Below are 26,869 nucleotides of genomic sequence, written 5' to 3'. Positions count from 1 at the left end.
TAAAAAATTTTTATGATAGGAGGAGAAACAGCAACAACCATGTTAACATAAGTTCCACTGGCTTTTAGAAAATGAGACTTGATGCCTCAGCTTTGCCTGGGTAGGAAGCAAGTTGTGGAAAAGATGGCTAATGAGTTGCACAATTCCATCTGAGAACGACTTTTTCCTCTCAATTTTTTTTTTTCTGTCTTGTGTGTTGGATAATTTGAGAGTATTTTTTGTTTTTATTTATTCAGCCTATAATTTTGATCTCCACTTCACAATGTCTCCAGAGATACAGTTACTGAGACAAGGGAAAATAAAAGTATATGTGGTGATTTAATACACTATTATGATCATAAACAAAGGAATTATGCTGAGTTTTAGGGAAATACAAAAATACAAAGGACACAGCCTCACCGTCAGTTTAGCAGGTAGAGAGTTTTTAATGCCATAGGGGAAAATTGTTATAGAAATTTATCCGTTCACTTACCAAATGTTTATTGATTGTATGTTGTAGCCTAGAGGAACCCAGAAAACTAGGATCCAGTGTTTGTTGTGTGGAAGCTGAGAAAGAAATGTAAAAAGTAGGGGAAAAGTACACTTAAAAATACTACAATATAAATTTTTTCTCTTTTTTGGTCTCTCTCTGGACTTGTCATGGTGTTTATTTGCTACTTGATGTTCTAAAAAAATAGAAATTAAAATGTTAGATTACTAGGATGAATTTTCTTGTTCCTTTCTATGTTGTGCAATGCCAATTCAAATGCAAATATCACATTTCACTTGGGTGCGGAGTCACCAAAATTACACAATTTCTATTTTGTGGCTTGTCGTTCAAGGCTGCCTCTAGCTGGTAAGAGACAAACTCAAGACAGAATGAGAAAGACTTGGAAGGAAGAAGAGAAAATTCCCCAGAGTGGAGCTTTTTGAGGGGCCCTCCGGGAGCAGGGGCCAATACAAAACCCTCACAGGTACCCAAGGGTCTTTGAGGTGTGTGTGAATTTGCTTGAGCCTGATGGCTACTGGGTTCCTTCTCCCATCAAACTAGGGACCCATGTGCAGTGTCTGTACAGGGTTTGGGCCCGAGGGATCGAGCCAGGTGGCTCCTTATTTCCATGGGCCTACTGCCTCAGTTCATAGTAGATGGGAGACCCCTGAGGAAATGGCAACCCACTCCACTATTCTTGCCTGGGAAATCTCATGGATAGAGGAGCCTGGTGGGTTGCAGTCCATGGGGTCACAAGGGTTGGACACGATTGAACTACTGAGCATGTGAAGATCTTAAACCTCTGTGCCCAGATGTGCTCAGTACTTGGATGAAGGGGTGAGAAGCCTGTTCTGCCCAGCCCAGATAGGCTCATCTGGCATGGAAGTGCAGCAGCCATGCTTGGCCCCAAGATGCCTTATCCTTACCCTACCCAAGCTCATGGCCAGGCCTCTTCCTTGTTGAAGAGTGGCCCTTATGCCCACCCTACCCAATCTCATGGCCAGGCCCCTTCCTTGGTGAAGAATGGCAGCAGTTACCATGTGAGGGTGTCGAAGGAGGCTGGCTGAGGTCTGGGACAGGGGACTGGGTGGCCAAGAACCCATCCCAGGGAGGCCCATCCCGGGGAGGTGAATGTGTACAGGATTTGGAGGTCTCAGCTGGGGGTGCAGGCTCTATTGTCTGATTGGACTTAACTTAAATACACAATTCAAAGCTAAAATGATTGAGAAATTTCAAGATGGCTGCATGCTGAAGCAGGCAGTCCTATTTGAGTTCAGCTTATGGATATATTTTTTACACCCCTGAGATGGCTCCATCTTTCAGAGAAGGCAATTTCTCCTTTGTGTCAAGTTGGGGGAATAATGAATCTATCAATATTTTCTTCTTCCAGCAAGGGACTCATTTTAATGCTTTTTTTAAAGGGGGATTTTCTTTACTTTGGCAAGGATGGTCTCATGATCTTTGTGGTGGTTTCAGATTTGCTCTGGGTTTGGATGTGGGTGTTTTGAAACTTCACTGAAGTAAAATCCATGAGAAAATTGTAGACAAGTATTGAATGCAGATAAAGAATCAAGATGACCCCTGATAACCACTTAGCCACAAAAGAACATTCTGTGATAGCTGCCAATATTGGGAAACCTTGCTTGTCAAACCACAGCATGCAGGGGTGTCTTAGCTGCCAGTGAGGCAGTTGCGCTAGGAGTTAGGATCAAGGAGTTGAGCAGACCTGGTACTGAATTCATTCTGTGTTAAGCAGTTTAACGCCTTAATCTTTCTGTGCCTCAATTATCTCTGTGCAAAGTGAGGGTCATGGTTTTGCCTTTTTAAAATAGAGTTCTTGGAAAAGTTAATTTAATATATATGTAAAGTGTTTAGCATTGAGACACAGTCAGTCCTCAATAGCTGTAAATTCTATATCTTTTCATATGCAAGCATGCAGAAAAAAGTGAAGGTGGCAGTTTCTTTGCAAAACAGTCTTCCTTTGTGGCCCCTGTCTGTGATCCCCAGTGCCTTCAGGAATTTCTGTGATGCTGTGTCTGGTCCATTCTCTCCCCTGGTGCAAACTTGTCCTTGTCACTTCACTTTTGTCAAACACTGTATGTCTTGTGTCTCACCTGCTCAGGGGCCACTTAAAAATAATAGGTTACTGGGTGGATTAAATTTGCTTCTTAGTTGGATCCTAGATATCTATATGAAATATTGAAGTCAGATAAGACAGGAAGAAAAATGTGAAGAGGGCTAATAGAATCCTGGAAAGGGATGAAGATGAAATGGAAAGAAGAGGGAAAAAAAAACCAGGGGGTCATTAACAAGAACTAGCATGTTAGTATAGATTTTTAAGCTCCTTGAGGGCAGAAACAGAGGCTACCTGATCCCTACATTTCAAACTTTGTTAGCATAACACGTTGCTCACTTTGAGTCTAGTAAATGTGTAGAATAAATAGTGAATGGTGATAGGCACCCAGAGCTCCAGTGGGAGTAGCCAATAGCAGGGTCCAGGCTAATGGGGAGATGTGGGGATGGATAGGAGATTTAAGAGGATCTGCATCGGCCCCCTATCCCTGAACGAAGCAGAAATTGCTGAGTATTTTATGGTTTGGTTTGCACCTCACTTTCAGCATAGGTGTGTGATCTTGGGCAAAGAATTTATTTTTGTCTGGGCTTCAGTTTCCTCATCTCTCCTCTGAGCAATGAGGATAGAATAACCACCTGGTAGCATTGATGTGTACACTTAAAGAACCCATCACAGTGCTGGGCAAAGGGCAGACAATCAGTATATATCCTCTTTCTCTTCTGCTTCCTTCCAACTTTTTCCTTCTTTTCACCTCCTAGATTTTCCATTTTGCCTGTCTTGAAGCGTTAACAAAAGCATCAGTGCTAGAACAGTGGCGCTGTGGGTCTTGGATCTTGTGAAAGAATGTAGATGGATTATTGCAAAACTTCTTGTACCAAAAGAAAAACAATACTGGCATCTGCCCTTCTGGTGGTAGGCTTAGCAGCAACAAACTGTGTATAAAGGACAGTACTTTATGTCTTATTAAACCCAGAGGCAATACGAAGAGTTGGTGAGAGTATGGGTTTTTTGGTCAGATAAGTGTGGTTTTGTCACATGTATTTGCCACTCTAATCAGGCAAGTTTACTTCTTGATGCTTGGATTTCCACTTCTGAAGTATGTCCACTTAATTCATTCATTCTTTCCTGAGCACCTCCACAGCATGTGCAAAGTGCTGGACATACAATGGCAATGATAGACATGCAGTTAGCATAATATACAGAAATCACACTAATTTTTGAACATTGGAGTCTGAATAGGGATCAGGCAATGTGTGAGGGATTGAAGGAAGATTACTAAAGAAAACGGTGGCAGAAGGCCAAGGGACAGGTTGTAGGAGCTGAGGATGTCAGTGTGACTGGGGCAAAGAGTTTTAGGGCTGAGGAAGGAGAGTTAAGCCTCACGGCAGAAGTAGGAACATAGATTAAGAAGAGTCTTGAAAACCACTTTAAAGAATTCAGTTTATCCTAAGGGTAACAATAGCACTCCCCAAATAGTACTTTCCAGGGGAACTGGAGTCCAGTGGAACCCAATGAGTATGGTAGGTCTGGCAAGGAATAATTATTTTCCCATGAATTGGATATTGGTCTATGAGAGATATAAATGTTAGATTCACGAGGAAGGGAGGATGTACAAATCTGTTAGGGCTGCCATTACAAAGTATTGCAAATGGGGTGACTTAAACAACTGAAATGTCTCACAGCTCTGGAGGCTGGAAGTCCAGGATGAAGCTGTTGGCAGCATTGATTTGTTCTGAGGGCTGAGAGGGAAGACCTTGCTCTGGGCCTCTTTCCACGGCAGGTATTGTAACTGCGCCATCTTCACGGTCACGTGGTGTTCTCTCTGTATGTGTCTCTGTCTCTGAATCTCCCTCTTTTATAAGGACACCACTCAGATTGAATGGGACTCATCCTGATGGCCTCATTTTAACCTGGTTACCTCTGTAAAGGCCCTATCTCCAAATGAGGTCACTTTTTGAGGTGTTGGGGGTTAGGACTTCAATATGTGAATTTTAAAGGACACAGTGCAACCCATAATAGTGGGATTACTTACCAATGGCACCACAAATATTGGTTATCTGTATAGAGGAACTCCCTGGATTCCTACTTCACAAATACTCAAAAACAATTATCTGTAGGATTAAAGACTTAAATGTGGAAGGCACAAATGTTGAAATGTTTAGAAAATATATAGTAGAATATCTTATAATCCAGGTTCTGGAAAGACTTTTAAAATGGGACAGAAAAAATGCTAAAGTACAGCATAAAAGATGAGGTTTAAGATCTTGAAATTTGATCACATTAAATTAAGCACTGTGTAAAACAATGACAGCAAAGAAAGGAGAGTAAGGAAAATGAAGAGGCAAGCTGTGATTTGGAAAAAGATGTTTTCTCTACTACTGATAGAGAATTAGTATCTAGAACACATAAAGAATTAGTAAAGAGACCCAGAGAAGGCAATGGCAACCCACTCCAGTACTCTTGCCTGGAAAATCCCATGGACGGAAGGGCCTGGTGGGCTGCAGTCCATGGGGTCGCTAAGAGTCGGACACGACTGATCCACTTCACTTTCACTTTCATGCATTGGAGAAGGAAATGGCAACCCACTCCAGTGTTCTTGCCAGGAGAATCCCAGGGACAGGGGAGCCTGGTGGGCTGCCGTCTATGGGGTCGCACAGAGTTGGACACGACTGAAGCGACTTAGCAGCAGTAAAAAGACAACGAATCCAGTGAAAATTTGGACAAAAGAGATAGACAGATATTTCACAGAAAAAGAGACAGGAATGTAAAGAGAAATATAATTTAGGTCCCCAATGTGATATTATTTTACAACCGTCTGGTTAGTAATAATTAAAGAGATAGACAATTCCAAGTGTTGTCACAAATATGAAGGAAAACTCCTAGGCACAGCCTTATCCTGGAAAGTCGGACATTCTCAAACTCTGTGACCCAGTGATTTCACTCTAGGTATATGTCCTAGAGAAACTCCTACACAAAGTGATAAATACAAGATTATTCATAGTAGATTATTTCCTAAGAACAGAAAACTGGAAATAATCCTAATAACCATTAACAGGTTGATATTTGAAAAATTTGGATATCCAAATTTTTGTGACTGCAGAATTTTGTAAATGAATAACTCCTACCGCATACAATAATATCTGTGAATCTTATAAATCTTGTATTAAAAAAACAAGTTACAGGAGGTTAAGTTACAAAACAAGGAAAATTAAATAATACATTGGTTCATATACATATTTATGTAATAAAACAATACAATGCAAGAGAATGATGACAAACATGCAATTCAGGATAGTGGTTATCTCTGTTATCTCCGGGGGAAGGATACAGAAGAATGAAATGGAGACAGAAACATGAAGATAGATGTAACAATGTTAGTAATGTTCTTGTATAGCCTTTGCAATGGACTGAATGACTCTTTCCCCCCTCACCCCCCAAAATATGTTGCAATCCAAACCTCCAGTGTCTTAGAATGTGACTGTAGTAGGAAATAGGGTTGTTGCAGATGTAATCGATTAGGATCAGGTCGTACTGGAGTAGGGTGGATCCCAAATCCAATATGACTGGTCTTCTTATAAGAAGATGACCATGTGAGGACAAAGAGAGAGAATGGCATGTGAAGATGAAAGCGGGGATTGGAGTGATGCATCTAAAAGCCAGGAATGATAAAGACTGCCAGCAAATCATCAGAAGCCATGCCAGGGATATGAAACAGATTCTCCCTCACAGCCCCTAAGAGGAACTAACCCTGCCAGCACCCTGATTTTGGATTCCTAAACTCCAGACTGCAAGATAACGTTTCTGTTTTTAAAGCCACTCAGTCTGAAGTACTTTGTAACAGCAGCCCTAGGAAATCCACACAGTCCTTAAATTAGATAGTAGGTGCATGGGTGTTTATTTTATAATTCACGACTTACAAATGCATTACATATGTTACTTTTGGTGTTTCAAAGAGTTACATAATAATTTTTTTTTAAAGAAGTTATTATTTTAATTACTGCCACACTGGGACATAGTTTCTAGCATGAATGTCAATGGTAAATTCCAGAAAAGTTTTCCTAGACAGTTTTATTAAAACTATAAAAATCAACTTCAACACGCCTGTTAATTTTTATGGAGTTTTTACTTCATCCTCAGTGTCATTGAGTCCCGGTTTCTCTGACTTTAATTATAATGTGCACACTTCTCTGAGCACAGTGTTCAGCATCCAATCCTGAATGAAGGTGATTGCCAAGCACACACCTGTCATGTTATCTCCTGTCGACAGGCTGACATCAGCTTTGGCGGGGAAGCCACCAAATCACATCAAGGTTTCAGACATAGGCTCCACAAAAGTAAGTGCCCTCCCTTACCTCAAAGCCACACTAGAGCAAGGGCTCGGATGCTTTGTCCACACAGCTGTATTTCTGCCTCTTAGAAACAGTGTGTGACACAAAGTAGATGCTCAAGAAATTTGTTGAATGAAGGTGTAAGTTAAGAGTTTTATGTGTGTCCGCTTCTCAGCAGTAATGATACCAACTACTGTTTTTCAGAAGAATTTTATCAGCTACTCCCCTTCCCACCTCCCCCCCTCACCATCTCTCACCCCCTCCACCCACCAACTAATTTTTGATCTGTTTGTTTCCATCTGCTGATTTGCCAGCTCTTCTTCCTTATACTGGGGCTCCCCCGGTGGCTCAGCAGTAAAGAATCTGCCTGCCATGCAGGAGCCGCAGGAGACACGGGTTCCATCCCTTGGTCTGGAAGATGCCCTGGAGAAGGGCGTGGCAACCCACTCCAGTATTCTTGCCTGGAGAATCCCATGCACAAAGGAGACTGGTGGGCTATAGTCCATAGAGTCACAAAGAGTCAGACACGACTGAAGTGATTTAGTACTTCTTTATATAAAGTCTTTATATAAGTACTTCTTTATATAAAGTCAGAGGCTGCCATTGGGAAATTTGAATAGGGGTCAGATTTGGGTGTAATAAGGCCAGATATGTATTTTTTTCTTTTAAGAGTAGTTAGTTAATTATTTACTCTTCCATATTAGTTAGTACCTTCCTTACTGATACTAATACATTCTATCTTGAGAAGAGATGTAGGTTCTTTAGAATCCTTTATTGAGATTCAGGTGAAATGTATCTTGATTAAGGAATGGATTCTAAAAATGGAACTCCAAGAATACATGCAAAGTAGACACTTTTTTTCCCCCCTAAGTAGATACTTTAAAAATAATAGGATTTATCTAGCACTTTGAAAAATAGATTAATAATGTTTTGAATATACATAATAAACATTATGACTTGAAATTGCTTTCATGAGAATTTTCTCTTTTTTACCCAGTAGATTAAGTAGCTGTTGTTTGTGAGATGTGCCAGTGAGAGATTGGGACTTTTTAAGATCTTGAAGTGTGATCCTGGAAATGTTGCTTGTACCACTGATGAATTCAAGCAATGTTAATAAGTGACCAGGAGGATAGTCCTAGATGAGGATGGAGAGATAATTAAGACCTTTGCAGAAATGCAGTTCAGTGGGAGAGGTATAAGTAAATAGATAATTGTATCCAATGTGATTAAGTGATATTAATCACTAAAGGATAGAATAGTACTCTGTGTGATTAACATATTCCATGTGGTTTATTACATAGTTGTTTTTTGGACACTGGTCATTCAGATATACTATTTCTCTACTAACTAGAATATTTGGTTAACCAGAATTTTCAAGTGACTCTACTTGAGTAATAGTTTATTTTATAAGTTATGATCATATCATTAAAAAAAAAATCTGTGTCTACCACAGAGAAAAACTGCAATCATTCTTTTCTATAGTTAATGGCTAATTTATTTATCTCACTGTAGCATTTTATGATCCTTTTTAATTTCCAGGAGTTTAGAGACCCCTTCTGATTTTAGAACAGAGAAAAGAGGGTTTATTTCCATGAGGCATTGGTTTTTCACGTAAGTCGTGGCAATATTTTACTGACAAAAAAAGCAAAAGTCAGTAATACATTTCCATAAGCTATGAAAATGACAGAGCTAATAGGTACGGATCAAAACAATATAAGCAAAAAGCGGTTACAATATTAAAATGACTCGAATTACAATTCTTAATGAAATAGTGGATATTTCTTGATTATAAAACGATTTCAGCCAAATTTATTCGAGTTTCTTTGAGTAAATACACCACTAGAAATTCTCTCACCATTGAGCTTTTAAAATCATTAAAATGTTATTGCTTTATCTGCATGCGTCCTTCGAGAATACGCCTCACCCTTTCCCTTCTCACCTTCTTTAGAAAGCTAGAAACAGTCCAGTCCTGTGACAGAGAATCCTAAGGCAGCGACTTCCCATTGACAACACGTGGCCCGAATGTTTTTCACTTCTTGGGGATATCGGCCCCTAAGCCCACCATCTCAAATGCACCATCTCTTTCTTTGTACCTGGTTTGATCTTTTCTAGATGGATTTGGGATGAACTGTCGGCAAACTACAATCTGACAGTTCCAATACGCTGTCACGACTGCTGTCTGCGCGCTTTCCTCGGCTCTCCTGATTGCTATTTTACAGCCGTAGAGATGGCGCCTTTAGCTGGAGAATGAGTTTAAAACAAAACTTTTCCCTAATTGCTCGGGCAGCTAAGAGGGCCGTAGTGATGCTGAGGAGGGGGGCTGTAGCATCTGAGCACGGTGCTGAAGTTTCTCCCGGTCAGGCTCAAGGCAAAAGGGGCGGAGAGGAAGGGGCGGAGGTCAACCGCGCCCTCCTCCCCGCCCAGGAGACGAGGGCTGCTAGGTGCTAAAGGATCCAGCCAGCCCAGCGCACCAGGCAGGTTCCGCGCTGCGAGAGCGCGCGGAAGGACGCGAGGCGAGAGCGAGTCCGGGCCGGAGCCGTGGCCAGGGCGCGGCGCTGCGCTCAGGAGGCATCGGCGGCGGCGGCGAAGCAGAGCAGGGCGCGGGATGGCCCACGGGCTGGCGCGCCCTTCTGCTCCGCCTAGAGCCCTGCCCGCAGCCGGGGATGCCAAGGTCACCACCGCTCTAGCGGCTAGATTCCCACGCCTTGGTCTCCGGATGCTCAAGCCGACTGAGGTTTAGCCACCCCACTCTCGGACGCCCGGGGCGGCAGCAGGCAGCCGCACCCGAGGGCACCTGAGCCTGCGCTGGCCAACAAGTTTGGAACAGATGCCCCCAGCTGGGGATACAGCCTCAGAGGAAAGACCGACCCGTCCGGATTCTGAGGTGCGCGGCTGGGACCCGGGAGAACGGGTCTAAGAGGAGGGAAACGGGTAAAGGAAAAGATCCTCTTTCGCCCCTCGCTTCCCTGCCCGGGACACTTCGACTCCCACATCCGGATCAGCTCAGGTCTTTGGCGCCCCCGGGGTGGGAGGGAGACCGGCTCTCTGGCGTTTGAGCAATCGCAGAAAGTTTCAGCCAGTTAAGAGGTTTGGGAAGGATGTTGCAAGCAGAGGCCCGGGGGCGTCGGGGTAGCAGCGGGCGAAAGTAGCGCTGTGAGTAAGACTCGGAGGAGGCGGCCGCCCTGCGGGCAGACCGGGGCGACCCTTCTTGGGCCGGTCCCAGGAAAGGCTGGCTTCGGAATTCCTAGCCTCCGGGAAAGCTGTTGGGGAAACGCCGGCCGAAAGAGCTCGGGGCGGGGTGGCTGCGGTGGTGGGCATTAGAGGGTCTGTGACTCAGGCCTCAGCTCACCAGGGAAAGAGCTGTGTGTCAGTCGTGTCCAACTCTGCGACCCTGTGGGGTGTTGCCCGCCAGGCTCCTCCGTCCATGTGATTTTCCAGGCAAGAATACTGGAATGGATTGCCATATCCTTCTCCAGGGGATCTTCCTGACCCAGGGTTCAAACCCGGATCTCCTGCACTGCAGGCAGATTCTTTACCGTCTGGGCTACCAAGGAAGCCTTAGGGAAAGAGCTACAAATGAATAATTCGCCTTGGATATTGCTGCCCTGAACCTGTAGCTTAAGATCAGCAGCATCTAGGCAGAACTACCCACAGTGAGGGTGGTCCGTCTCCCTTGCTGTCACCCACCTGCATTTCTGCACAGGTGGTAGCCTTCCATGGGTCATTGATGTGTGTGGTTTGCTGTTATTTGAGCTAAATCACATAGTTTTAGCTCAAATTCAGGACTTATTCAGAGAAGCCCATGCAGCGTCAGTGCGCTTGCGGCTCCACCCTGCACCCTTCCAAAATTTGGGGAAGATGATTTTTGTCTGCCTGACAAACAGACATAGCTCCCAAAGGAATAATGTACACGTTTGGGGCAAAGTTCATCAGAGGAAAAAGCAAAAAGTTTAGAAGGTCACGTAGTTATTAGAATAGACTATCATACTTTTAAAAACTCATTTGGGTTTAAATCTAGTCTTGTTAAGTGACTTGGTAAATCTGAAGTTTTAGGGTGTCAGTGAAGTGTCAGGAGGAGATTTAGGAGGTGCTCATTGGCAGAGTAGACACAGAAGTTAACCAAAAGGTCTCGGTTCTGGTAGCTTATTTACCTTGAAAATGAGATGTGGAACCCCAGGCAGATATGTGCTGTTTACAGCATGATGCAGTCTGGCTCCTGATAGGCTGGAAAAATATGATTCCCACCATAGGGTGCTGGGGTGCCAGATGAGCAGTTTTCCAGAGCTCATGATTTCTCTGTCTTTATGCTACAGATCTCTGGACTGCAAGCCTAAACTCTTGAGAGGGAGATGACTTGAGTGGCCAGCTCTTATCTCCATAACAATGTCCACGAACAGTTCTATACAGCCAGTGTCTCCTGCATCTGAGCTCCTTTCAAATACAACTTGCCAACTGGAAGAAGACCTTTCAATATCTTTTTCAATAATCTTCATGACAGTGGGAATCTTATCGAACAGCCTTGCCATTGCTATTCTCATGAAGGCATACCAGAGATTTAGACAGAAGTACAAGTCATCGTTTTTGCTTTTGGCTAGTGCTCTAGTAATCACAGATTTCTTTGGGCACCTCATCAATGGAACTATAGCGGTCTTTGTGTATGCTTCTGATAAAGACTGGATCTACTTTGACAAGTCAAATATCCTTTGCAGTATTTTTGGTATCTGCATGGTGTTCTCTGGTCTGTGCCCACTTTTTCTAGGCAGTTTGATGGCCATTGAGCGATGCATTGGAGTCACCAAACCAATATTTCACTCGACAAAAATTACAACCAAGCATGTTAAAATGATGTTGAGTGGGGTGTGCTTTTTTGCTGTTTTTGTAGCTTTGCTGCCCATCCTTGGGCATCGTGACTATAAAATTCAAGCTTCAAGGACCTGGTGTTTCTACAAAACAGATCAAATCAAAGACTGGGAAGATAGGTTTTATCTTTTACTTTTTGCTTTTCTGGGGCTCCTAGCCCTGGGTATTTCATTTGTTTGCAATGCCATCACAGGAATTTCACTTTTGAAAGTTAAATTTAAAAGTCAGCAGCACAGACAAGGCAGGTCTCATCACTTTGAAATGGTCATCCAGCTTCTGGGTATAATGTGTGTTTCCTGCATTTGTTGGAGTCCATTTCTGGTAAGGATCTATGGTTTTGACATTTTTTTTTTTTTTTTGCTTTTTTCAGTTAATCCATATTCAATACAAGGTTTGTTGTCTTTTGCAAAGATGTTAGTCTTGATGGGCAATGCTGTTTCATCTTTTGAGTGCTGGAATTTACTCCTGTTCAGAACTTACTTTAGTTCTCAGCTCTGGCTTAGAATTAAGCTAACTATGACACAGATGGTTATTTTCCCACAAGCCTGGAAATAAAAGAAATATCTCACTAAACAGTTCTAACCATAGTGTTAAATATTGCAGTGTGGTATTAAAGTAATTTTTGCAGAAATGACAGTCTTAATATACTGAATATGATTAGTTTCTAAAATGTGAAAAAATGACTTATAAAACAATATTGGAATGGACTCCAGTAAGTCTTGATAGAAAATCACATGGGCTTGTAATTTATAGATTGGCTTCTCAACACACAATGATCAGGTCTCAGTTTGCAAAGGGAAGTGATGAGTTGAGATAGTTGGATAGTGCAGGTGACCTCAATGGGTAGATCAGGTGAGGAATGGGTAGATCAGGTAAAGAAATCTCTAGTTCATTAACCCAGGATGATAGTAATGCAGGGAGGGATATGAGAGCCAAGGAATCTTCTCTTATCATTTCATTTCCTCTTTTTCCAGCGGCTATATTTAACATCTTGGTATTTTTATTTGGAAATGAAGGCTAAGGTTAAAGAATTAGCAACAAACATAAATCATTTATATGACTTTCTAAATAGAAGACAAAAAATACTTGTGATCGATAAGTATGGCCATAACTTTGCCCAACAGTTTATGATAGAAAAGGTGGTAACATACAAGGAAAGAGAAAACATCCTTGTATATGTGGCTACTGATGGCAGTGAAGATTATTTCCGTTCCTTTTTCCGTTTGCCAAGGGGGAAACAGATTGGTATTCAAAGGTAGTAATACAGGTGATACTCAGGTAGAGGTAAGGCAAAAAAGTTAAGACAGAGGTAGCCATAACACAAAGGTCATGGTCATACCTTGCATAGTGATGTGCAAGGGCTTGTTCTTGTTTGTTTTAATGCAGTTCTTGCACGCCCCTGTGGGTTCATGGTCTAAGAATTGTTGCCAGTAGAGCTTTAATAAACAATCCTGATGGTCCTGGTGAACAGAAGTCTTGAGAGTTGCTGCTGTAGATAGATCCTCTGGTAGTCAATTTTATTCTGCAAAAGGATGTCTTGCTTTGAAAATATTTCTTTATTTCTATACCTCTTATTTCCTTACAATTTGCATTTAGCTACTGAAATTGTATCATTTAAGTATTTTTTTTACACAGTATTCTGGAATTGGTCTGAGGTGCCCAATCTAGCAGAGGATAGACTGCATCTGTCAATGGCAAGTCAACATGTTGAAGCTTGCTTATTGTCAATTTAGGAGGCCTTAGGTGAACCCAACTTGGGGTCTCATCTGAGCTCATAGTTTAGTTGTTTGAATGTGAATAGCTGAGAAAAGTTTTGTCAACACTTGGAATCACTTCAGTGTTCATTCTCGGAGAGTTTAATTTATGCTACTTGACACAGGGAATTCCCTTAGAATAATTCTCCTTTTCTTTTAAACTTTGAAATAGAGTATCTTTTTAAAATAAAAAATGAGTCTGAGTAAAAATGACTAATTTGAGGGTTGGAAAGGGGATGCTAAGCAAGGGAGAAAAGAGGTAGCTGAAACTATTTAAAGAAAATGTAAAACTGAAGCTCTGAAGAAAGCCTGAAAACCATGAAGTAGTGAACTTAATGAGACACAGGTAACCTTGGACAACTGGGCTAATCACTGGTGTTTTGGTTTTTGCTTTTTTTTTTTTCAAGTCACCTTTAAAATTCTACTTAGTGTTGGCTTTTGACTTTGAAAAATAGGAGTTTAAGTTAACTACTGTCAGGCAATAGACGGTAACAAAGTTTCATCCTCACCAGGAATATTTTGAATTTATGTTTTTCTCTAATTTCTTTTCCTGAAGTTTTGGTTTTCTTTACTGCTAAAATAGATATTACAATTTAGTTAATATCTTGCATATATATCCTAGTGGAAATATAATTTTAGTTTTATGAAACATTTTCTGAGGTCTGTGTTCTATTTAACTGTGAATTATTGCTACACTTATGACCGCAATGCATCAATACTTCTAAAATGCTTTTTAGTGTGGAAAATTGTTTCTGCATCAGATGGGTAGTAGGTCTACCACAGATACCCCAGGCCGAATTGATGTGTTAAGTTGTTTCAAGCATTCTTTGCACTCCTAGTTTCTTTCTCTTGTGAGGTCTCGGGTCTTCATGGCAAGTTCTGGCTAAAGGATTTATAACTTGTGACTTGTAACAAGTGCCTTACTTGCTTTGTTAAGGCCCTCAGACAGTTCTCAATGGAACCTGAGTGAAAAATCCAGGCTTGGGAATGCCAAAATAATACCCAACACTGATTTCCCTATTGAACCATTTTTCCTTTTTCCTCTGAATGCCCAGGAGGAACTGCATAGGTGTTAATGACTGAGCCATCATTCTGCACCCTACATTTTAGAAGCTTCTAAATGTTCAAAACATATCTCTGAAACTGAGCTTCTAAATTCCCACAGATGCACTATAATTGTGACATCTTCCAGGTCAATGCCCTACTCTACACTGTGCCTTCTCTCATCCTGATAAGGATGAAATGTTGAATTTGTCATTTGAATGAACATCTGCAGACAGTCTTTGACCTGTGTTCACTGTCATTTTTCAAGCCTCAAACTGGAATAAGGGTACAGGGGCATGCATAAACTGAAAGGAGGAAGTGAGTAATGCAGGTGTTGATGTCTGGGATTGGCAGGATTTACTGCATCAAAACTTATCAATAGTTTTGGCATAATTTCTAAAACTTTTAAAACTTGTGGCTGATGAAAAAGGGGATACTTTATTAATTTTGATGATTGAGTTTAATACACAGGTAAGATGATCATGATGTTTGTTAGAAATCTCTTTTAATAGATTTTATTTTTCTTGAGTAGTTGCAGGTTTACAGAAAAATGAGTAGAAAGCACAGAATTCACATACCTCCTCATGTCTCCATCCATTCACACCCAGTAATCCTTATTATAAACATCTTGCGTTGATGTAGTTCATTTGTTACAATTGATGAGCCAGTACGAGTACATTATGATTGGCTAAAGTCTGTAGTTTACATCAGGGTTCTCCTTGTGCTGTACAGTGTGTGGGTTTTAACAAATGTATATTGATATGTATCCACCATCACAGTATCATACAGAATAGTTTCACTGCCCTAAAAATCCCCTATTTTTTTCCCCACAAAAAGAGGAATATATGTGTATGTGTGTGTCTGTATATGTTTATTTTCAGGAATTGTTACTTAGAAACATAATCATAATGCTAACTTAAAGTATAACTTGTTAATGTCATAAAAATGTTCAATATCTGAATTTTATAGTTTTAAACATTGTTAATTCATTTAATTACAATCCCAACTGAAAAATACAGGGAAATGCAATAGGTACTGACTTACAATTCCATTTAGCAACAAGTTAATACAAAAAGCTTTGAGAGTAAATGGCCATTATAAAATTGTCTTGCATGCATCTTAGGTGAACCACTTTTTCCTAATAAATAAACCTTGAATATATTTTTCTGATGTTTCTAGAGTGATGTGGAAAAAGAAGACACTTAACAGCACTTCTAAGTAACATTTCCTTAATATCTTTACTTTTGTCTTTCTTCAGGTAGTGAGTCTTTTTAACATTCCATTTCTAGACTATGTAATCCTAAAAAGAACTTATTATTATTCCTATATTTATTTCACTAGTTTGGCAGAGCAATAAATACTTGTTGACTGGTTGACTGTAACTTAAGTAGTATGAATGTCAAGAGATGGGAAATGATTTACCAGAATGTGGGTTCTGAGTTCTGTAGGTAAGTTAATTAAGCAGATATTGAAACCAAATGGTAATTTTTAATCTGTTCCGTAAGTCAGCAACTGTCGAGTTACGACACAGTTCAACTTTAGCAGTCTTTTACTGGAAAGATCATTTTGAATTGGGAAGTATATGAAGAGCAAAATGATAACTTATATAGGCGAGTTTACCCAAGAAATGTGTTTTCTTTCATACATAGAGTTTGATTTTAATTTTTCTAAGGTTTTTACTCTTCTGCTAGTATTTCTAGTCATGTAGTTAAACATTTGGTCACTAAGATGTTTGTCAGATATAAATCAAATAACTGAATGGTTAATTGAATTCTACTGAATTGCTAAAGGTATTGGCGTCATAAAGACCAGATCTTACAGGGCCAGTGGCAAATGGTGGAACAAAACAACAGAATAGAACATTTTGACTATTAGTAAAGATTGCTTTCTTTGAGAGGCTGGCCCTGATTATCATGTGTAAAAACTGTATAATAACAACCTGTGTATGTGTCCTGTCCACCTGACTGTATACCAAAAGGATGGTGAGTGGATGTATATTTACATATTTCAAATGAAAATGTGGAAATGTATAAATATATGCATACATAATGTGTACCTGTTTGAATTATTTCCCAAACTAAAAAAAATAACCAATCCATCATTGGATCTCACTGTACCAAATAAAGGACTTTGAATGAGTTTCATTTTAAAATTAAAAACAAACTGGATTGTTTTATAGCTTTATGTCAGATCTTTTTGGCTATTCTTGCATTGCTACTAATTTAGAGGTGATATTGTTGATGATTGTTTTAGCTGGTTTCCCTTGTGAAGTGGGAGTGCTCCCTGGTTTAAGAATGCGGAAGCTATAATGATGATGTTTGGAGAAAGGACTGATAATACTTGGGTTCTACTTTTATGAAATTCTTTTAAAAATTATGTATTTATTGTTTTTGACTGCACTAGATCTTTGTTGCTACACGCAAGCTTTCTCTAGTGGTGGTGAGCAGGAAGTACTCTCTAGTTGCAGTGTGTGGGCCTCTCGTTGTGGTGGCTTCTCTTGTTGCAGAGCGTGGGCTCCAGAGCGCAGGCTCAGTACTTGTGGCTCACAGGCTTAGTTGCCTCTCAGCATGTGGTATCTTCCAGGACCAGGGATCTAACCCACATCCCCTGCGCTGGCAGGTGGATTCTTAACTGCTGGACCACCAGGGAAACCCCACTTTTATGAAATTCTTAAACAACTCAGACACATGCAACTCAAAATTCATATTCAGAAAATAAGGCACATTTTAGAGATAGTTAAATATAGTTTCTATGATGGGTATTCAGGCTGCTCTTGAACATGAAGTATGTAGTGTGAGGTCAGTGACGGGAGCTGGCAAAGGAGCAGTTCTGAGAGATTTGGGAACACATCCTGAGCCTGAAGCCTTGGTGTTCTCTTGCCTGGAGTACTCTCCTCCTGACATCCATGTGGCTCTTCCCTGACTCCTCTCTTAAATATCATGTTGTCTAACCAGGCTGTCTTAGAAAGTAACCCTTCTCTTCTCTATTCCATCCCTCTGCTTTGTTTTCTTTCATAGCATTTAGCAGTATCAGATAACATGGGATACACTTATCTGCTTATTTGGTTGTTGTTTGGCTTCTGCCTCTAGCATATAAGCTCCTTAAAGGAAGGAACCTTGTTTATTGCTGTGTCCTCAATTCTAAGACCAATGGCTGGCACAGAGTTGGGCCCAATAAGTATTTTCTAAATGAATTTAATGTAAACGAGGGCTCAGTGGGTAGTGGTTCTCATTTCCACTTTGGACTCAGTCTGCTGATGGGGTTAGGACTTGATTGGTCGGCCTTGGGAATACTTCAAAACTGTGGATTGGGATTTGGATTAGAGAGATCCGAGAGGTCAAAGTGTGTTCAGAGGTTTCCCAGGAGTATTAGAATTGGCATCCTGGAGAATCCTGAACATTCGACAATTTGAGTCTGGTGCTAGGATTTAGGAATTTCATCAGCAACCTGGAAGAAGTTCATAGATAAACTGGGATTGATATTATCTTGTTACGTTGTTTACGTGTCAGTTTCCTGTTAGTCTCAATGGTTCTTGGCATTTAAGAGCTATTTGCTGGTTTATATTTTAGTTTCTACAAGAAGTAGGTCATAACCAATGTTTATTGAATGAATGAATGAATGAAAAGGAACGAGGTATCAAATGTGAATTATTGAAGGCAAAGGGAAAAAGCTAGGTGATACAACTTCAAAGTTATTTTTGCCCCATTATTATCTTTAGCGCTGCCTTTTTCTCTACGTGCACAATTTTTTTTTCTCCAAAATGTATTTTTTATTGGTGTTTTGTCTTTGAGGGGATTGTTTCAGGACACAGGAGGAGAAAATGTCTTTTAGTAAGACCTACAGACACTGGTTGTACATTGTCATAAATAAAAGCTCCATAGTAAATGTTAAAATTTCTCTATAAAATGAGTTTGCTTACCTCAAGCCTTTGCTAGCTGATTGAGTGAATATATGGCTCAATTTGTATTGCTGCTGCTGCTGCTGCTAAGTCGCTTCAGTTGTGTCCGACTCTGTGCCACCCCATAGATGGCAGCCCACCAGGCTTCCCCGTCCCTGGGATTCTCCAGCCAAAAACACTGGAGTGGGTTGCCATTTCCTTCTCCAATGCATGAAAGTGAAAAGTGAAAGTGAAGTTGCTCAGTCATGTCCGACTCCTAGCGACCCCATGGACTACAGCCTACCAGGCTCCTCTGTCCATGGGATCTGCCAGGCAAGAGTACTGGAGTGGGTTGCCATCGTCTTCTCCTATTTGTATTGCTAATCAGACTGAAAGACTGAGTAGGTCTTATATTCACAGAGGATTAATTCTCAGAAAACTCCAACAGCCTTGTTTAGTAGACACTGGTGTCCCACTTGGATCCCTATGGGATGAGTTTTCCCCTCAGGGAAATTACCCTCAGCCAAAGGGAGCTGCCTTGCCCGCGGTTGTGCCCCTCTCTCTTTGGTCATCTGTGTACAGTGACAGGTGGGTGTGGGGACCTAAAGCACACCCTTGCCTCCTGTGGGACATTTCCGAAGGGTCCTATGCACTTCAGAGCTTATAACTGCATTCCAGCTCTGCGCCTCCTTCTGCCAAATCCTGCTTTCCTCATTGCCTCACACCCTTCAGAAAAATTTCTGCATGTAGATCACTGTCTCAGAGTCTGTTTCCTACAGAATCTGGCTTAGGACCCTCTTCTAGAAGTCCATTTATTTACATGTTATCTCAGTATAAAGTATATTACACATAGGTTTACAGTGTGATTTGGTAAATCTATTGAGCTGTCTATAGGTCTTTGGATTTGAACTCATATTTGAGTATAACATCTCCTTTCATGGAAATGAATGGTGTAAAATTGGACCAGCAAAAGTCAATCTAATAAAAAAAAAAGATACTGCTGGATTGAGAATTTACACAAAAGTCTGTTGATTTAGTTGTGCATGGTGGTCTGTAATACTTTGGTATTTTAAGTTTATTTACTCTTGCCAAAGTATGATTTCCTGTTTTTTAAGCAGAAAGACGCAAAATGCTAGAGATCTCATAGACATTGAGATGGCACTTACAAAACATTACTTGAATGCTTCAAGTGTAAATAAATCAGACACATGTGGATTAAATTTATACCATCATGGATCTGAAAGTCTTCTGCTTTAATGTGCTTTGGAGTTTTAAGTTAAGACCCAAAACATTTGAAGCACTATTCAAGATGTTTATGTGCCCTGAATCTCTTTGGGTTGCCAGTTCTAACTTTATTTGCTTAGTCTTATGCAGATGACACCACCCTTATGGCAGAAAGTGAAGAGGAACTAAAGAGCCTCTTGATGAAAGTGAAAGTGGGGAGTGAAAAAGTTGGCTTAAAGCTCAACATTCAGAAAACGAAGATCATGGCATCCGGTCCCACCACTTCATGGGAAATAGATGGGGAAACAGTGGAAACAGTGTCAGACTTTATTTTTTTGGGCTCCAAAATCACTGCAGATGGTGACTGCAGCCATGAAATTAAAAGACGCTTACTCCTTGGAAGGAAAGTTATGACCAACCTAGATAGCATATTGAAAAGCAGAGACATTACTTTGCCAAAAAAGGTTCGTCTAGTCAAGGCTATGGTTTTTCCTGTGGTCATGTATGGATGTGCGAGTTGGACTGTGAAGAAGGCTGAGCGCCGAAGAATTGATGCTTTTGAACTGTGGTGTTGGAGAAGACTCTTGAGAGTCCCTTGGACTGCAAGGAGATCCAACCAGTCCATTCTGAAGGAGATCAGCCCTGGGATTTCTTTGGAAGGAATGATGCTCAAGCTGAAACTCCAGTACTTTGGCCACCTCATGTGAAGAGTTGACTCATTGGAAAAGACTCTGATGGTGGGAGGGATTGGGGGCAGGAGGAGAAGGGAACGACAGAGGATGAGATGGCTGGATGGCATCACTGACTCGATAGACATGAGTCTGGGTGAACTCCGGGAGTTGGTGATGGACAGGGAGGCCTGGCGTGCTGCAGTTCATGGGGTCGCAAAGAGTCGGACACGACTGAGTGACTGAACTGAACTGAACTGATCCTTACAGGAGGTATATAAAATGCATTTCATTTATATTTGCTTTGGAAGGCATTCATAACCACATCAGATTTTACCTGGTCTATCAATGCCATTTAACTGTATTCAGAGAGAATTTCATTCAATAGGAGAAATTTGCCTTTGGATATTTGCAAATATTACCTTTCAAAGTTTGGGTAAATTTGTCAGTGCTGGGTGTCAGGATGGTGATGCCACAGAGGAGTTGGTACAATTGTGGCTTTATTCAGACAGGGAGGTGGTTTTTCTCACTCCTGCTAAGCTATTGAATCCCCAAATTAAATTCAGACAGTGAAATGCCAAAGTGAAGTGTGGCTTGGTGTGATGGCAGAGGAGACAGAGACAACTGGATTATGTAAAAGGAATCATTTTAGATTTTAGTCAATCAGTTCAGTTCAGTTGCTCAGTTGTGTCTGACTCTTTGTGACCCCATGGACTGCAGCACGCCAGGCTTCCCTGTCCATCCCCATCTCCCAGAACTTGCACAAACTCATGTCCATCAAGTCGGTGATGCCATCCAACCATCTCATCTTCTGTCATCCCTTTCTCCTCCTGCCTTCAATGTTTCCCAGTATCAAGGTCTTTGCCAATGAGTCAGTTCTTCCCATCAGAGTGCCAAAGTATTGGAATTTCAGCTTCAGCATCAGTCCTTCCAATGATTATTCAGGACTGATTTCCTTTAGGATTGAATGGTTGGATCTCCTTGCAGTCCAAGGGACTCTCAAGAGTCTTCTCCAACACCACAGTTCAAAAGCATCAATTCTGTGGCCTTCAGCTTTCTTTATAGTCCCACTCTCACATCCATACATGACTACCGGAAAAACCATAGCTTTGACCAGATGGACCTTTGTTGGCAAAGTGATGTCTCTGCTTTTTTAATATACTATCTAGGTTGGTCATAGCTTTTCTTCTAAGGAACAAGCATCTTTTAAGTTCATGGCTGCAGTCACCATCTGCAGTGATTTTAGAGCCCAAGAAAATACAGTCTCTCATTGTTTCCATTGTTTCCCCATCTATTTGCCATGAAGTGATGGGACCAGATGTATGATCTTAGTTTTCTGAATGTTGAGTTTTAAGCCAGCTTTTTCACTCTCCTCTTTCACTTCCATCAAGAGGCTCTTTAGTTCTTCTTTGGTTTCTGCCATAAGGGTGTTGTCATCTGCATATCTGCATTTTCTCGGCAACCTTGATTCCAGCTTGTGCTTTGTCCAGCCTGGTGTTTCACATGATGTACTGTGTATATAAGTTAAATGAGCAAGGTGACAATATACAGCCTTGACGTACTCCTTTCCCACTTTGGAACCAGTCTGTTGTTCCATGATTTTAGATTTTGGTGCATAATCCCCAGTCAAACCTTCCTTTTAGATTACTCTAGTTACTTAAACATAGACCAGGTCCCAACCCCACCACCTGTTATCTGTGACCTGTACTTACTCTAAGCCAATTTTGTACATCTGTGAACTGATTATGATAATAGTACTTACTGACAAGTACTGTCAGTAGGTATGATCTGCCCTGTTTACAATCTCATAACATGGTGATTGGCACATCGTGTGCTCAACACAATCCCCAAATCCTCAAAAATCTTTTGCTGTCATTACCACCCCCCATCTCAATTAGAAATAATCATCTGTGTTTAGTTCAGATGTTTTCCATTTTTCCTCTGTTGAGAAGATTTTGTTACATTAGAAAGGAACAGAGGGAGCTCATAGCTACAGAGAATGTTCCTGGACAATTTCACCCAACGGTTCAAATTATTGTGCCTCATTTCACTGCCTCACCAGAAGTAAAGATGTTTCATGATAATCTTTCCCATCTTATTTGAATTCAAATTTTTATTATTATAGTATAATTTATTAGATATTAACTTATACATTATTAATCAGTGCTAAAATTAGCAAAAAATTATTGAGCCTATTACATATAAGGCACTACTCTTGGGGCTGTGACTGATTGCAGAAGGTAAAAGATTAAGCTCTTTCCTTAAAGAGCTTATAACTTACTTGGAGTAAAAGATACACCCTAAGAATTAAAATACTAGGTCTTGGAGTGTCATTATCATGTAGTGGTTAAGAGTCTAGGTGGAAATAATTCGTGCCTTTCTTCATGATGTTTGTTAAGAAAACTTTTTTTTTTTAAAGAATTAAATGTTAACAATTTAAAGTTAACAATTCTAAATTAAAAAAAAAAAAAAGAGTCTAGGTTCAAGTCCTATTTCTTCCACTTTCCTTAGCCACTCTGTGATCAGTTTCTTCATATGTAAAATGGGTAGAGTAATAGTATCACTTCATTGAGTTGTTTTTGAGGACTAAATAAATTAATATATGTGAATTAAAATAATTGGGCTTCCCTGGTGACTCCACGGTAAAATAATCCTCCTGCAAAGCAAGTGACATGGGTCCATGGATTCAGAACCTGGGTTGGGAAGATACTCTGGAGAAGGAAATGGCAACCCACTCCACTATGCTTCCTTGGTAAATACCATGGATAGAAGAGCCTGTTGGGTTACAGTCCATGGGGTCACAAGAGTTGGACACGACTTATCGACTAAACCACCACCAAGTTAATATAGTGCTTGACAGAGTAAATACCATATGCTTCGGTTACTATGCTGTTATCATTATTGTTGCTGTTACTGTTAAATATTAATGCTGCCGACCAGTAAAAGCCAGCAAAAGATCATCTGTCAACAAGATGATCAAAAGCACTTTTTAATTAGTTGTTAAATGAATAAGGGTGCTATAGCAGGAAGCTGTTACCCTCAAATTGGTGGTCCGCAAGGAATTATTTGTTTACTCATTTGACAAGTAGTTATTGAGCACTACCAGGTGCCAGGCAGTATTCTAAATGCAGAATAACAACCTCTGTGATCTAATTGGTAATGATATCTATGGCCTTAATTAATAGCATTTATAGAAAAGGAAAATGGAGGACATATATAGAAAATTGAGATATGAAGATATTTGATTATACTTTATGTTATAATAAAATAGCAGATACAATAGCAGGTGCAGTCAAGTTTGGACCCCCTAACTATCCCTCTGCTGTATTTAAAATGGATAACCAAATAAATGCTTTTGCTTGAAAGAAAAAAAAAAAACTATGGCAAAAAAGAATAGCAGGTATTCTGTTATGAATGTGGATGAGACTGTTTTGGTAACATAAATATCTATAGCATATCATTTACAAAGAAAAATTACTGGAAAAAATGTGATCCAAAGTCAAGTGATGTAAATTGTAATGTAAAACCAGGAGAAAAGAGATAATGTATATAACTACTAGAGATATAAAAGTGTACAAATAAGAAACTCTTTAGTATTTGGAACAGGCTTGAACAAGATTAGAGTACAGCAGTTTACTGTACTGAACAAGATTAGAGTATAGATTAGAGTATAGCAGTAATAAATTAATATTAAAAGCTAAGATGATTTTTCAAGTAAAATATGACTAGCAGAAAAATTGAATCAGATAATAAAAATTTAATAATTCAAATTAGTTTTTTTAGATTATCTTTTGATAAGGAAGTGACTCAGGATATAGAAGAGAAATAAATGTTGGTGAAAGCATTACAAAAGCAATTAACTCTTTCCAAGAAGTTAGGTTAAGAAAGTGTTAGCAGGGACTTAAAGAAAAACAAGTTGCTGTGAACGTTAATAAATATAAATGAAGGAAATTAAATCATTTATGCTTCCAATCTACTTGTTAACTTATTCACTGATTTATTCTTTCAGTAGCTTTTTGTTGAGCAAAAGGCTGGGTATCTCTCTTGGTGAAGAGTAAAGCATGGAGATAAAGACATGACCTGGGAAAATATTCCTGAGCCAAATTCTAGAAATCATAATTTCTAGCTCCTTCAGTTTATCTATGAGCTTTGTATTTGCTCTTCCAATCTTTCTTATGTGCATCCTCCTTTTCCTTCTTTTTCTTTGTTTAATATGACATAAATATAACTATTTGTATTTTTCTGGCCCTTCCTGGGAGCACAGCAGAGGGTTAATTGCTTTAGTAATAGTGGAGGAACCTCTGGGCCCAAAGGTGCATTAGTATTAAATAGCAGCAGCTGGTAAAGAATCCTGCAATGCGGGAGAGCTGGGTTTGATCCCTGGGTTGGGAAGATCCCCTGGAGAAGGGAAAGGTTACCCACTCGAGTACTCTGGCCTGGAGAATTCCATGGACTGTATAGTCCATGGGGTCACAAGAGTCAGACATGACTGAGTGACTTTCACTTCAAGCAGCAGCAACAGTAATTGTTATTGTTATTACTATGGTTGCATCTTTCCTTATTTTGCTTCCTGCATTTATGTTCATGACGGAGGACCAGAAAACAAGGAAAATAAAAACCACACGAATGACAGAGAGACAGAATACGGGATGGGGAGAGGAGCAGGGAAGAGGCAGTGAAGGCAGCAGAAAACTGGCTTATATGGGTGTGAGGGTGGAGAGGTGCTCTCTTGTTGTAGGAATTCTGCTGGAAAGAAAAGACCTCCCGTTATTTCCATGGGTATCTTCTCCTTATTGAGGAATATTGACTTTCATGTGTTATAGTCCCTCAAGCTACTCTAAAAAAGGCAAGGTTTTCCTCAACCATAAAATTTTATTGTAAGAAAGTAAAGTACAAATTAAAGTTTAAAAACATCGTTCAAATCTCATTACCCGGAGATAAACACTGTTAGCATACTGGGTGCATCATTTTACTCATCAGAAACAGAATTCGTACTAGTTAAGTTCCTTGATTAACAGAGTGAGCTTTTTTCTTATGCTATTGGGCATTATCTCCTTTCTTTTGTGAAGGTATGGTTATCTGTGAATGATTTACAAGAAGTCTTTGGATGACAAAGATTAGATAATGCTGATATGTAAAAGTAATTATAAAATCAGTTTTTACAAAAGCAGTTGTTTTTCCATGTTCATTGTTAGCTTTTTAATTTAGTATTTTCCTTATAAGGAGTGAATGAGTCAATAATTTTTCTGTAGTTACTGCTTTCTGTTTCATGTTAAGAAGTACTTTCTCCGGCTAAGATGATATTGGTGTTCATTTCTCCTAGCACTTTTGCTTTTTCATTTTTTTTTCTTTTTTTTAATACATTTAAAGTTTATGTTGATTTAATTTGCAAGTTAATAGCATGACATTTTTTTTCATTTTGAATGGTTAGCTTGTTATCCCAAATCATTTATTAAATCGTCTTTCTGCAACTGTTTTAAAATTTTACCGTTATTATATATGCAATTCTTAAATGTGTTTGAATTTTTCTATACCCTTTATTTCATCTTACTGACCTAACTTTAACTTTTCTTCACATTTTATTTATGCTTGTGTTCAGTTTATCAATTACAGTATAAGAATATTTCCTTTCATGATCATAATCATGTTTTGAATAATAATTCTGTAGTTTCTTCATAACAGTGCTTCACATCATTTTTATCCTAAGATTTTAAAATGTTTTCCTATCATAATAATAAAATCTTTTTGTTTTATTATTTTATTTTATTTTTCATATCATTATATAAGAAAGCACCGATCTTGATACATTTATTTTTCATTTTTACTGTGACAGTATTCATATAGTATAAAATTCACTATTTTGACTTTAAAAGATGCAATTCAGTGACATTTAGTACATTCACAGTACTCTGCAACCATTATCCCTGTCTTGTCCAGAAAATTTTAATTTCCTCCTTAAAAAAATCCACTACCCATTAAGTGATCATTTTCCCATTTCCCATTCTTTGTGAAACCACTACTCTCTCTTCTGTCTTTATGAATTTGCCTATTCTTGATAGTTTATGTAAATGGAAGCTTATACCTTTAGTATCTGGCTTCTTTCACTTACCATAACTTTTTCACAGTTCTTCCATATAATAGTATGTATCAATACATTATTCAATTTTTTGGCTGAATAATATTCATTCAGATAAATGGACCACATTTTGTTTATCCATTCATTAGCTGACAAATTTTTGTTTGAACATTTATTTTCAGTTCTTTAGAGTTTATACTTAGGAGTGGAATTGCTGGGTCATATGGTAATTCTATGTTTAAGTTTTTGAGGAACCACTAATCTCTTCCACATGGTGCACCATTTTACTTTCCTGTCAACAATGTATGAGGGTTCCAGTATCTCCACATTTTTGCCAACACTTATTTTATTAAAACAGTTTGTATTATGGCTGTCTAGTTGATATGCTAAGTCACTTCTAGTTTTGATTTGCATTTCCTTAAAGGCTAATGAAGGGCTTCCTGGGTAGCGCAATGCGGGAGACCTGTGTTCAGTCCCTGGGTTGGGAAGATCCCC

General features: G+C 39.6%; 1 protein-coding gene across 6 annotated transcripts in view; it reads left to right on the top strand.

Annotated features, from left to right (window-relative positions):
* Positions 1 to 894: 894 nt before the first annotated feature.
* Positions 895 to 26,869, top strand: part of PTGFR (prostaglandin F receptor) — a 71,415-nt gene continuing 45,440 nt past the window's right edge. Inside the window, exons 1-2 of one of the 6 annotated variants that reach the window (XM_045165969.1) lie at positions 895 to 953; positions 11,185 to 12,052. In XM_045165969.1, the coding sequence (XP_045021904.1) occupies positions 11,255 to 12,052 (798 nt within the window). In that variant the 5' untranslated portion in view covers positions 895 to 953; positions 11,185 to 11,254. 6 annotated transcript variants of the gene reach the window in all.

This window comes from Bubalus bubalis, chromosome 6 (genome assembly GCF_019923935.1).
Source record: "Bubalus bubalis isolate 160015118507 breed Murrah chromosome 6, NDDB_SH_1, whole genome shotgun sequence".
NCBI classification, from domain to species: domain Eukaryota; kingdom Metazoa; phylum Chordata; class Mammalia; order Artiodactyla; family Bovidae; genus Bubalus; species Bubalus bubalis.
Note: the sequence above shows the minus strand (reverse complement) of the source record. Positions and strands in the feature narration are given on the sequence as shown.